At 52.2% G+C, this 11775-nt stretch overlaps 1 protein-coding gene across 4 annotated transcripts in view; it reads right to left on the bottom strand.

The window, feature by feature from the left end:
* Positions 1-451: 451 nt before the first annotated feature.
* Tspan11 (tetraspanin 11) overlaps positions 452-11775 on the bottom strand; it is a 66993-nt gene continuing 55669 nt past the window's right edge. For 2 of the 4 annotated variants that reach the window (XM_041679220.1, XM_041679235.1), the window contains 4 exons: positions 11390-11548; positions 11002-11088; positions 10811-10877; positions 452-4946 (listed from right to left, as the gene is read on the bottom strand). In XM_041679220.1, the coding sequence (XP_041535154.1) occupies positions 4864-4946; positions 10811-10877; positions 11002-11088; positions 11390-11548 (396 nt within the window). In that variant the 3' untranslated portion in view covers positions 452-4863. The remainder of the gene's footprint in view (positions 4947-10810; positions 10878-11001; positions 11089-11389; positions 11549-11775) is intronic. The other 2 variants (XM_041679243.1, XM_041679226.1) reach the window with 2 other exon arrangements.

Genomic DNA, 11775 nt, shown 5'->3' with positions numbered 1-11775 from the left:
GTGTGTGTGTGAGAGAGAGAGAGAGAGAGAGAGAGAGAGAGAGAGAGAGAGAGAGAATCCATGGTCCATGGTGTGTGTGTGTGGAAATCAGGAGGCAGATTTGGGTGTTAGGTTCTCTCCTTTCACAACTGATCCAGCTCAGGTTGTCATGTGTATGCAATGAGAGCTTTTACATGTGGAGTCATCTCATATATCCTGAATTTTTGTTTTTAAAAGCAGACTGCTATACTAGCTCAGGGTGGCTTGGAACTCACTAAGTAACCCAGCCAGGCCTCAAACTTTGAGTAATCCTCCTGCCTCGGCGTCTGGAGTACTACCACAGGAGGAGGCGGATTCGGTGGCAGTCATGATGGAGGCAGGTGGCAGGTGGCAGGTGGCAGGTGGCAGGGATATATGAACATACTCCCTGGCTGGGCACAGGAAGCTGTAAGCAAACCCCACTTGTTTCAGCTCAGCCCTGCGGCCCAAAGGGCCAGATTAATGACACTGATGAGAAGAAGAGATCCTTTCAGACAAGTAAGCCATGAGATGATGAATGAGGGGGTGAGGGGCAGCAGACTTCTGATGGCTGTGGTCAGCAGGCACTGGAGGGAAGCCATGGCCAACAAAGAAGCTCCCGTGGGGATGCAATGCAGTTGGTGGACAGAGGACCCGGGGTCTCCCTGCAGCACCAAGTCAGCAGAAGGCACTCTGGTACAAGTCCTTTATTATCGGGTCCGTTAGCACAAGGCACCGAGCTTCTGTTGAGGTCAGTGGAGAGGTGCATCTCACATCTGGAGTTTCGCTGTAAGCAGTAGCTTAAGGCAGTTTCTGCCTTTGTAGGATATCTGATGTCTCACATCCATGGGCCAGCTAGATCCAGAAGCCCATCTGGCCCCTTGACAATGGGGTCCCTGGAATTTCCGTCAGTACTGGCGTAGGGAAGGAGCAGGTTTCACAGGTGTGTAAGCAGGAGGGGAAGGATGAGGGAGCCTTGATTTCTGGCTAGACATGTTAAAGTGACAGGGGCACAGCAGGGCCACCCCACGGCACAGAGAAGAAGCTGGGATCTTGGAGTATAAGGGCCCCCTTTCCAGGAAGAAGGCCCAGGCATCTGGGCTCGGAAGGGGCAGGAGTGCCAAGCAGGCTCTGTCGAGAGGCATGTGCTTGGCTGGTTGGAAACCACTCGGTGGTTGGTGTCATCTCACCCTCCTTGTGGACCTAGTGGGAACAGTCTCAAGTCAGATGACCTGAGTGACTTTTGCCCCTTGAGGGTTCTGACATCTGAAGGTAGCCATGTCCTTGTGTGGTCCACACTGTGGGTTGGTGTGGTTGCCAGGCCGTGGCATTACCACCTGGGAACTTGGCAGACATGCCAGCTGTTGGCTCTGGCCTTCCGTAGAGCAACTATGGAGAGGTAACCTGCTGCTCTGAAGGCTCCCCTGGAGGTGCTGAGGGGAGAGCAAGTGTAAAACACGCCACACTGCTCACCGATGGCCTAACTGCCACCCGGAAGTCACAAGATGGCTACGTTCCTTCTGAACAGCTTTGGCTGCCCTTCCTTCTCTTGTCCCTTTGCCCCAGCCCTGAAAAGCCAATAAGCAGAGGGCATTTTCAAAGCTGGTAGGGTTCTAACTGGTCCATTCATTCCCTTGACTTCAAAACCCTGGAAGCTGTTCCGAGTGGCGGATTCTGAGCTCCCAGTGGCTCATCACACTGGCCTGCTGCTGCACACTCTCCAGACAGCCAGAGCCTTTCGGATATGAACCTCTATGACCCTGAGAGGGGTGAGAGGGCTCAAGACAGAAGTCACCTTGTGTCCACTCCAGAGCCCAGAAATAACAAATGTTTAATATAGGGGAGTGGGCAAGAAGAGAGAGAGGGTCTGCCTGAGGGAGAGGCTCAGCATCACCAACCAGGGTATCTCCATACCTGGGGTGGCTCTAGGAATGGATACAATCTTGGGTTCTCTCCTGACCTCCTTATGGGACACAGAGAGACATTTCACATTCCAGCCAGCGAGCTTCACATGGTGTGGTTCCCATCCACACCGAGGCTGAGCACTAAAGATAGTCCCTGTTCTCACCCCTCTCCTGCCTCTGAGTGTGGCCTGGATCATACTTAGGAGCTCTGGCCTCCTTAGATTCCCGATAGGACCTTGTCATTGCAAAACAAGATAGGTGTCTACTTCACCTGGGAATGCAAAACGCTGCTGACATGGGACACGATGGACGGGCCCATCCAACGGAGGAGTCGTTGAGGCTGCCACTATTTGGCCATACCACCCTAGGACACTGTTCTCGAATGCCAACCTAACAGCCAGTGCTGGGGGGAGGGGCTCCCACCTCTACTTTCTTTGGGTCCACCTGGCTGGTGCCCTGACAACAGCCATCACCACTGGTGTTCAACTTGACCGAGTCTTAGCTTCTTTATCTGGAGAATGGGGGCTATAGCACACTCCATTGGTGTCACTGTGGATGACATTGAAGGTAGACATGCAGATCCTCAGTGACCATCCCCAAAGCCATGCCAGAAGTGCCATGGGAGGCGAGGGGTACAGTGCTGGGGAGGGCAAGGGACAAAATGCACAGAGAGTCCTTATCTCCTTATCATAGACTAAGGTTTACCCTCGTTCCCCAAACACTGGCCACCTGGGGGATTTAGGGGCATACTGTGTTTGAGGGAGCCACTTTGAGCTGAGGCAAAGGCAACTCATGCTCAGGGTGGGGATATGATGGCTGCAGCTGTGCCAAGTTCAGGGCCTGGTGTGGGACCCACGATGTCTGTGCTGACTCAAGACTGAGGAGGACATTTTATAGGTAGGCCCTTCTCTCTCTCTAAGGAACTCAGAGTGACAACTTCTGAATAGGGACCTGTCCCTCAGGATAAATAGGAAGAAATATCCTGAGCATCCATCTGACGGGCACACCTCACTACAGATTCTGCACTAAACCTGGCCTACTGTGTGTTTCATGGCCTCTAACCCCATCTTGTCGCCAAGGCTGTTGTGATCAAGGAGGTCACATTTGGGGCTGTCCACTCACTCTGCACTCTGACCAGGGCCAATGAGCTATGCTCTCCTGACTGCCTCTGCATCGAGGCTGTACAATGGTCCCCACTTGTCACTTCTGTCCTCATCTGCCTGAGAACTAAGGGGGGCTACCAAAGCAGATGCTAAGGCCAAAGTATCCCTTTGTATATTACCACTTCCCTCGGTGCCTCTTCAGGAGGAATGTGGTTTGGACCCTAAACCTTTTGTTTAATCCCCTCTATATGAGTCTTATAGGTCTATAAGCTTGGAGATCAAAGTGAGTCTTCGAATAGCTGCAAGAATCTGGGAAGGTGGAGGGTAGCTAAGATTTTCTCTTGGCCATAACATAGTCTAGGATTTTTGGGAGTGTCTTTTTTTCTTTGTACAAGCAACCTAGGGCCCTTCAGGCAGGTGACATAAACCAGCCTGGGCTCTGAGTAGCTCCCCGGAGCATCCCAGAGTGGAAGATGCTGACCCAATGAGAGCCTGATGTTCCCTCTGTTGATGCAACTACTTCCTGCCCTGAGAATGGAATTTTAGACCTATGCTGGGGCTGCAACCAGTGGCCCTTAGTTCCCTCACGTACAACTGGGAGCTCATCTCCCTGCAACAAGGGACCCAGCTCGGCAGGATCTGGGTGCATGGTGGTAAGAACTGGGTCAGATAGAAGGCAAGTCGTAAGTGCTTCTGGTTAACGAGATGCCAACTTGTTCATTGTGGAGAGGTGAGCAAGACCCATGTGGAGCTGAGGCTGGTTTGGAGTCCTGGTGTACAAAACTGCCCAAGCAATAATCAATGAAGGGGGGATCCCCAATGGTCTGTACCCTATGCTATACTCCCTATGGGAGTAGTTGACATCTACTCCCAACTTTTGATTTTTCTAGGATTTTCTTTCTGTCTACTTTAACGTGTGGGGAGTTCTTCCTGAATAGTCTCTATTTCGTCCAATGACTAGAGAGAGAAGAGGAGAGAACCGTGCTACTCTGGAATAGTGGAGAAGGAAGCAGAGAACACAGTGGAAGAGAAATGGGGTCATGAAGGCACCAGGAAATGGGGGGCAGGCAGAGTACCTCCTTCCCCACAGCTTCCTCTCCTCGGCAGCCTTGACTTAACAGCCCGAAGTGTGGGCCACTAGAGAAGAGCTTTAACTCACTAACATCTTAAACCTGATATTCTGGTAGTCAATGCTGTGAAGAGGACATGCCACTGGGGGCTGGGGCTCGTGATTATCATGTGACTCTCAGGTGCCGCACACCCAGCTGTAACCAACCTGCCTCTTTAAGTGCCCTGTCCTGGTGGCTCCAACAGCCTGGCCTTTAGCTGCCCCATCTTAGACGACCCCTGTCCAAGGCCCTACAGGAAAGGCATGGCCGGTTACTGGTGGGAAGATCCAAAACCAGCTAAGTTTTGGGAGGGGTGAGCTAACCCAGTCTGCCTGAAGTGGTGCTTTTCTCTGAGGAGAGCTACTGGGACCCAATGTCAGTGGGAATCACACACCAAGCCCTGCAGGAGTCTTGGGAAGACACATCTGCCATCCTTCTAGTCCAGACTCAGGCATTGAGATAGTGCAGAGGGAGCTGAGCTCTGGCCCTCCTGGAGTCCATAGGGATCCGTGCCTAGCAAAGGGCTCTGGCAGCCTCTTGCCAGAACCATCCCCTGCCAAAGATTCTGGCAGTGAATGAGTGCTTGGAAATGGAGGAGTGAGCCGAGGTCCCTGCCCCAGCGGGAATCCCAGGAGCCACACCACAGGCAGCTGGTGGGCTCTGCATAGAGTCCAAGGGAGTCCATGACCCAACTGCTGACTTTGTAGGCCTGGTTCAGGATGTGGGGATGTGGGCCCTCGTGTGGGGCAGTCAGCAGGCTACTGGGGCATCCTTTAGTAAAAGTGTTGCTGGAGCCTTCGGTGTAAGCAGCAGGTGAGAACCATCCCGCAGATCTGCCAATGGAGAGAACAGAGAGCAAAGGCGTGAGAACCCCGTAGGCTGAGTGCTGGGAGTTGGTTGCTCACACTGGAGTGATCTACACCCCTTCGGACCCTACCCATCTGGAAGGGTCTGCTTTTCTCACAGGACCCCAGGAGAGGTGGCCAGGAAAAGCTCTGACTTCTGTGCTAGAATGGGCTTGAATCACGAGCCTGGTTACACGACACATTTCAGTCCTGTGGGTCTGGGTCCTTCCCAGAACCCACCCGGTCTGGGCTACTGACCTGTGGACCCAGAGGTTCTCTCTAGACAGCTCTGCTCATCTGGTTCTTCTGTGATGATGTTCCCACTCACACCAGAGCTGTCCACAGCATCTCTGCTTCCTGCTCCAGAACCAAACCAAAGCCCTCCACAATTCCGGGAGGAGCACTCAGGGTTCCTATGAGTGAGCGTGGGGGACTCTGGCATCCTGCCTTCCAGTACTCCTACTGGGCCCACGGGCTGAACAAGGACACAGAGGGTCCCATCTGCCCAGTTTCCCATTTGGTTCCCATTCCCAGATTACAGAGGACCTGTATTCTCCACCCCATGCTCTTTGCTCTCCCACCCCTGAAGCTGCCCCTTCCCCCTCTCCTCCTTCCCACCCAGGGATGTCTTGAGGACAAGGAGATGGGTTGTGTCAGAACAAGGTGCCCCATTACTGTCATCCTGATCCTGATGGTGACAGTGTAGTTACTTGGTCTCCATTCTGTGTGTAGGACAGGAGCCCTGAGTAGCAGTCACACAACGGTCACATGGCACAGGGTTGAAAGCGAGTGTCTCTATGTAGGGGATTATCCTGTCTTTCCTTGGCTTATTCTACAGACCTGGCCTTGGCTGTGCAGGCCTGGGTACCAGTGGAGCTCCAGCCAGAGTAGGACTAGACCCATGAAGATGAGACAGTTGCCTGTTTGTCAGGTTTTCTTCTGGTCATCAAGGACAGGTTTATCTCTTCACTTTGCTCCCCACTCTCCGGCCACAGGCCCAGCAGGGTCAATAGCTGAGGTTATACATGCTGCTTTCCGGTTTAGCCTCAGTGCTAAGAGTTGGGCTAATCCACCTGGGGACTCAGGCTCAGAAGCCCACAGGCGACTTAAGAGGTTATCTCCCCTCCACCAGCTTTAAGCAGGCACAGGCACAGTGATCCACAGACGTGCGCCCAGGGGTTGTGGCACGTTTCTGTCTCCATCTCATGGTTGGGTGCTTTCCCCATGGGATCTCCGGGTCTTTCTCATGCACACAAAGGGGCAGGTGGGAGGAACCTCTTGATCTGGTCTTTGTGTGTTGTAGGCTGTATGTATCCACTTCTACTCAGCATGCAATTAACTCTAGATGGTCCTGTAGGAGCTGAACTCTCTGGCCTGCATCATGTATTCGAGATGGATCCTTCAACAGTCATAGCAAGTGCATGGGGGTAGGCACTCTCATCAAAACATGTCCATGCAAAGATGCATGTGCCTACATACTCCACCCTGAACTCTGTGGAAGGATACACTTATTAATGTGTGCACAGGTCTACACATGCATGCATACACGCACACATTCCTAACCTGAATTCTGTAGGATACACTTATTAATGTGTGCACAGATCCACACATGCATGCATATACGCACACATTCCTCACCTGAATTCTGTAGGATACACTTATTAATGTGTTCACAGGTCTACACATGCATGCATACACACACACATTCCTCACCCTGAACTGTACAATATGATACACATACATGCACATGCACACACAGTCATGTGTGCATACACATCTGCCCTGAAGTGCACAGGGTAAAGGCCAGTAGCCCATTAGGTCCCTAATGAGTACCAGTTTCTCCTTTTGACAGAGGTCACAAAGAAGCCAGCATGGATGGTCCAAGCAGCCAGCATGATAGCATGAAACAACAGAGAAGTTCCTGGAGAGAGCTAAACATAGCTGAGGGTAGCCTATCTCCTGAGTTTGGCTCCTGCTACCAACTCCACTTGCATAGGACATAGGGCTCCCTTGGGGAGCTGCTCGGGACAGTACTTGGCCGCACGTGGGTGTTTTTAACAGGGAGGTGCCTCCTCTGTGTGCGAGGACAGCCCCCAAAGATTTCTGGGCTACTATAATCTTTTTCAAGTTTCCCAGTTAGACTATTCTATAAATTGCTTTCTAAGATTATGCCACAGTGGAAAGCCACCCACAAGAGAGGAAGCTGGTGGAGAAGAAAGAGCACCAGGAATAAGAGGGAGGCCTGGCGGGCTCTGCCACAGTAGCTGTGTGATCTTCAGTGAGCGACTTTCCATCTTTCCACTAGTTAGTCATATTCAATGTAGATGAATAAGACGGGCCCAGCAGCCGTCTCTGGCCTGGGTGAGCACACGTTTGATGACCTGACAGGACCCGCAGTGTATGGAGTCCCACGGTGAGGCTACGACAAGCCCAAAAATGCTAGTCAGAGGGGCCAGTGTGTGCCCAGAGGACAACCTCTCTGAGGGGAGGGGCTCCTCCGTCTAGCACCCCTGCCACTCAGCTCCTGTTCCAGCTTGCGGTCCTCGAGACAGCCCTCTGTGAAGGCCACCGCTGGGCCATCCCATCTGCATTCAGAGGCTTCAGGTGGGCCTCTTTGTAAATGCTACCCACAGTTCCCACCCTGCCGCTAAGATTCCCAGGGAAAGTCCCCATGTGACTTTCTTCTCCCACCTCTGAACCCCTCCACACCTTATCTCTAGCTTCAGTTATCTTCTTTAGAGTCCCTGAAATCTGAGGAAGTTGGAAGATATACTGAGATCTGGGGGCCACCTTGGTCATTGGATGTACATGTGTTGGAGCATAGCCCCGGATCTTGGGTGGGTTCAAAATATGCTGAGGGGTTCTATAATGTGGCCAAGGTGATAATTTCTCCTGAGCACACATGCCACAGTGTTAAGTACATCATTTTCCCGAGATGTACATCTTGGCTTACATGTCCAGGAGGCAGTGATGGACAGGCCACCAGACACCTGGCTGAGATTAGAGTGACAGCCTTGTATTCTTGCCTAGTTTCCAGAGTTCACAGAGCATCTGTATAAGGAGGCTGGTCAGTGAGCTGGGAACCTTACCAGAATCTCTGGACCATAGAAGCATAAGGTTGCTAAGGGATGGGACAGAGAAGCAGAGTCCACCCTGTAGAAGAAACCATACATGTACTTCAGGGTCATGAGAGTAAGGAGTGGTGGGCTGTTTCAATGCCAGCAGTTCCTGCCTTCTGTGCCTAACAGACCAGTCTCCTAGGTAGCAATGCCCACTGATGGCTGCTTTTTAAAAAATTGTCCAGTCTCTCTATCCTACTGATAAGAAAACCAAGGGACACCATCTCAGGATGATATCCTGACCTTTTTGCTTGCGTGTGTGTGTGTGTGCGTGCGTGTATGTTCGTGTGCATGTGTGTAGGGACATGGTGTCTGCTCTGTCTGGAAGAAACACTACTCTTCTGGCGAAGAAGGGCTGATTTAGGCCCTTTCTCTAGGCTGCCTGGAAGACTGGGTAGATTAATGTCCATATCCGGCCAGTAGAGGGCACTCTAACCGAGGTTTGGCCATTACCACCTCAACTTCTCTCACAAGTGAGAAACCTGGACAAGGGGTGAGATGCCGAGTCATAGCAGGGGGAGGTGTCATACCTGCAGGAATATTGCCTGCCCAGTGGCCTGGCGCTTGGACATTAGACTTACACAGCAGCACTGAACTGCTCTGACTTTGAGCTCTAAGCATTTGCTGCCCTGTCCCTGGTCCTCAGGTTCATTACCTTTGGCTATAGTTTCTGCAGACAGAGGCCAGGAAGACGTGGACAGAGGTGGACCAGGCCTGGTCAGTGCCTTTCTAGGGAAGTCCCTTAAAAACCTGTATGACAGGGAACCCCAGTGAGCCAGAAGCTGGAGTGATGGGTAACCCCTGCCTGGTCCCAGCAGCAACTCTGGGTTCAGTACAAGGGAAATGCAAGGGCTATGTAGTGTCCCTGGGCCCCCTAGTCTAGCAGCAAGGAGGCCAAGGAGTCAGTGGGGAGTTTTTGAGAGATAATGGACCTGTGTGGGAATAAAAGCTATGAGCACTTTTATGGGCACCTGCATCTGCTTGGCAACAAGGTTCACGGTTTTGATGCATGACCGACCACCACAGGAGTCAGCGGCGGTTTCATTTTATGGACCACTGAGCCTCAGAGATGAAATAACTCATCCTAGGTCATGCGGTCCTGCTCATCAGCAGAACCAAGAAGGTCCTACTCTGAGAGGCTGGGGAGTTTCTTCCCAGCACGTGAGGTGGCATATGGCCCTCCAGTCCCCCTGGAAGGGGAGTGACACATGGTCCGGAGAAGCCCTAAGCAGCGAGTCTCCTCAAGCCAGGTGACATTAACATCCCATGCATTTCTTTCCCACAGGCTTTGTGGGGTAACACACTTGGGAAAGCCAAGGGCCAAAGCTGGGAGCTGTGGCTGCAGGTTTAGGTGGGAGACCTGTATGTAGTGCTTTTGGGTCTCAGTTCTCTGATCCGGGAAGTGTGGAGCATGCTCTGTCCACCTGGCTTGGGTCTGGAATGAGAATGCATTAGGGCAAAGGCTCTGAGACTGCAGAAAATCAGATAAAGCCAGCTCACACCTATCTACAGAGGCAAGTGTGCGCCAGGCACCCTGTGTGGGCCGTGTGCTCTTCTGTGCATCCCTGGCTCTTATGTAGGCAACATGAGAATGAGGAAATGAGCCTCATCTTGCAGCTGAAGTTGAAAGACAAAGAAGGTAAGCTGTGACTCAAGGCCACACTGAGCCAGAGCCAGACTGGGACCCCAGTGTCTGGTGGTTCAGCCGCTCCCCATCTTGGGATGCCACTTTAGAGCACTCGGGTGGGAGGTGCAGGGCAGAGCAGCAGGATGCCTAGGTCCTTCTAGAAGGGCAGCCCCCACACAGCTCCCACCATTGGAAGGAAGCAGGAGGGAGGAAGTGCTTTCTGTGCCTGCTCAGCCTGAGGATTCTCTCCCGGCGCCTCTCCTAAGGCCCCTTCTTGTACAATATTATTTTAGGATGTGTTACATTTGTTTATGTTCTGGAATATTTGTTTAATGATACAAAGATGTGTTGCATTCTTCTATGTTGCCTTTGTTTAACTCTGTGAAGCTGTATTACTTTGCTGTCTAAAACACCTGATTGGTCTAATAAAGAGTTGAATGGCCAATAGCAAGTCAGGAGAAAGGATAGGCAGGGCTGGCAGGCAGAGAGATTAAATAGGAGAAATCTGGAAAAAGAGATCTAATCTAGGAGCAAGAGGAGGAGGATTTCAAGGACCAGCCACCCAGCTTCACAGCAAGCCATGGAGTAAGCAGAAAAGAAAGATATGCAGAAATAGAGAAAGGTTAAAGCCCAGAGGCAAAAGATAGATGGGATAATTTAAGTTAAGAAAAGCTGGCTAGCAACACACCAAGCTAAGGCTCGGCATTTGTAAGAATAATCCTTTGTGTGATTTTTTTGGGAACTGGGTGGAGGGCCTCCCCCCAAAGAGCCAAAAGAGTAAAAAACAACCAATAGCAGTCCCTTGATTGGAGCAAAGGAGGGGACTGATGCTCATTTCTTGGATGGAGGTTAGAGGAGGGGATGTAGGGAGAGGCATTGAGGGTAGAGTGTAGCTTTGCCCATCCTCAGGGAGATGGGCGTATCTTCCTGGAAGTAACATGTACACACATGGAATGATGTCAGGTACATGCATGCATATGTGCACAGGCAACTTAAGCACACAGTGCACACACCTTATATCATGTCCGCACAGACACATGCAGCCAGTCATAGACGTTCACAAACTCAGCAGGCTGTGCTGAGCACACAGGGCACATGCTTCATACCTGATCCCACACTCAGGTCAAGTTGTTCAGGACTCTCTGGGGAATGAGACCGACAGAGTGATTCATCCTTGGTCGCCAAGGGAAAGGGAAAGGACAAGGGTAGGGCAGGCCATGAGCAAGATGTCAGCTACTTCCCCCAAGACAGGGGTCTGAGACCTCAGCTGAAGGGGGACATCCCCTGCTCCACTTACCTGAAGACAGGCCACCCCAATGCCCACTGCGCCCATGAGCAGCAGGTGGTCAGCCAGGAACTGCTCCAGCTTCGCCATGCAGCCTCCCTGCAAGGTGGAGGTGGGTTACTCAGGCCTTAGCCCAGCGACAGGCAGGGGGAGATGAATGTCTGTCATCCTGTGTGCTGCTGAGGCTGGGGGATGCCAGCCTTGGAATTTCTCCTGGCTGTTTTGAGAGCCGTGGTGTCTGAGACTTCCATGTTAGTTCTTAGTCCTCTGTCAGAACTCAGAGTGCCCCCAGGCTCTGTGATCTCAGGCCAAAGCTTGGATTTTTACTTTCCCACACCTGCCTACGGAGATGGACTTTCTGGGGGTCCTCCCCTAACCCCTGGATGACCTCTGCACTTACCTCCACCTTGTAGATGTTGGAGGGGTGGGCCCGCTGGCCGCAGTGCGCCACCACAGTTTTGCAGCAGCTGTCGGGAACCCGGCGCCCCTGGGCTTCCTGGGACAAGATGTATGTACTGTGTTGCCAGTCGGCTGAGCTGTTGCTGCCACAGCATTTGAACTGAGAGGAGGAGACGAAGCTGGGGTGAGGGGGGTCTGTGTGGTGCTCCCGACCCTGTGGTCCAGGACCGGTATTCAGGGTCTCCTCTGGGATTTCCCTGTCCCCTTGGAGAAGGATAGGGTCTGTCTGGGACCTTTCTCTGCAGGACACCTGTTAGCTCCATGGAGCCAAGTATTCTAGAAGTAGGGATTATCTGTGAGATTGAAGGGCAGACAGATGTGGGGCTT

This window comes from Microtus oregoni, unplaced genomic scaffold (genome assembly GCF_018167655.1).
Source record: "Microtus oregoni isolate MIOR12 unplaced genomic scaffold, Mior012 000002F_ref0000024, whole genome shotgun sequence".
Classification (NCBI taxonomy): domain Eukaryota; kingdom Metazoa; phylum Chordata; class Mammalia; order Rodentia; family Cricetidae; genus Microtus; species Microtus oregoni.
The sequence above is the reverse complement of the archived record's forward strand: the minus strand, read 5'-3'. Positions and strand labels throughout refer to the sequence as shown.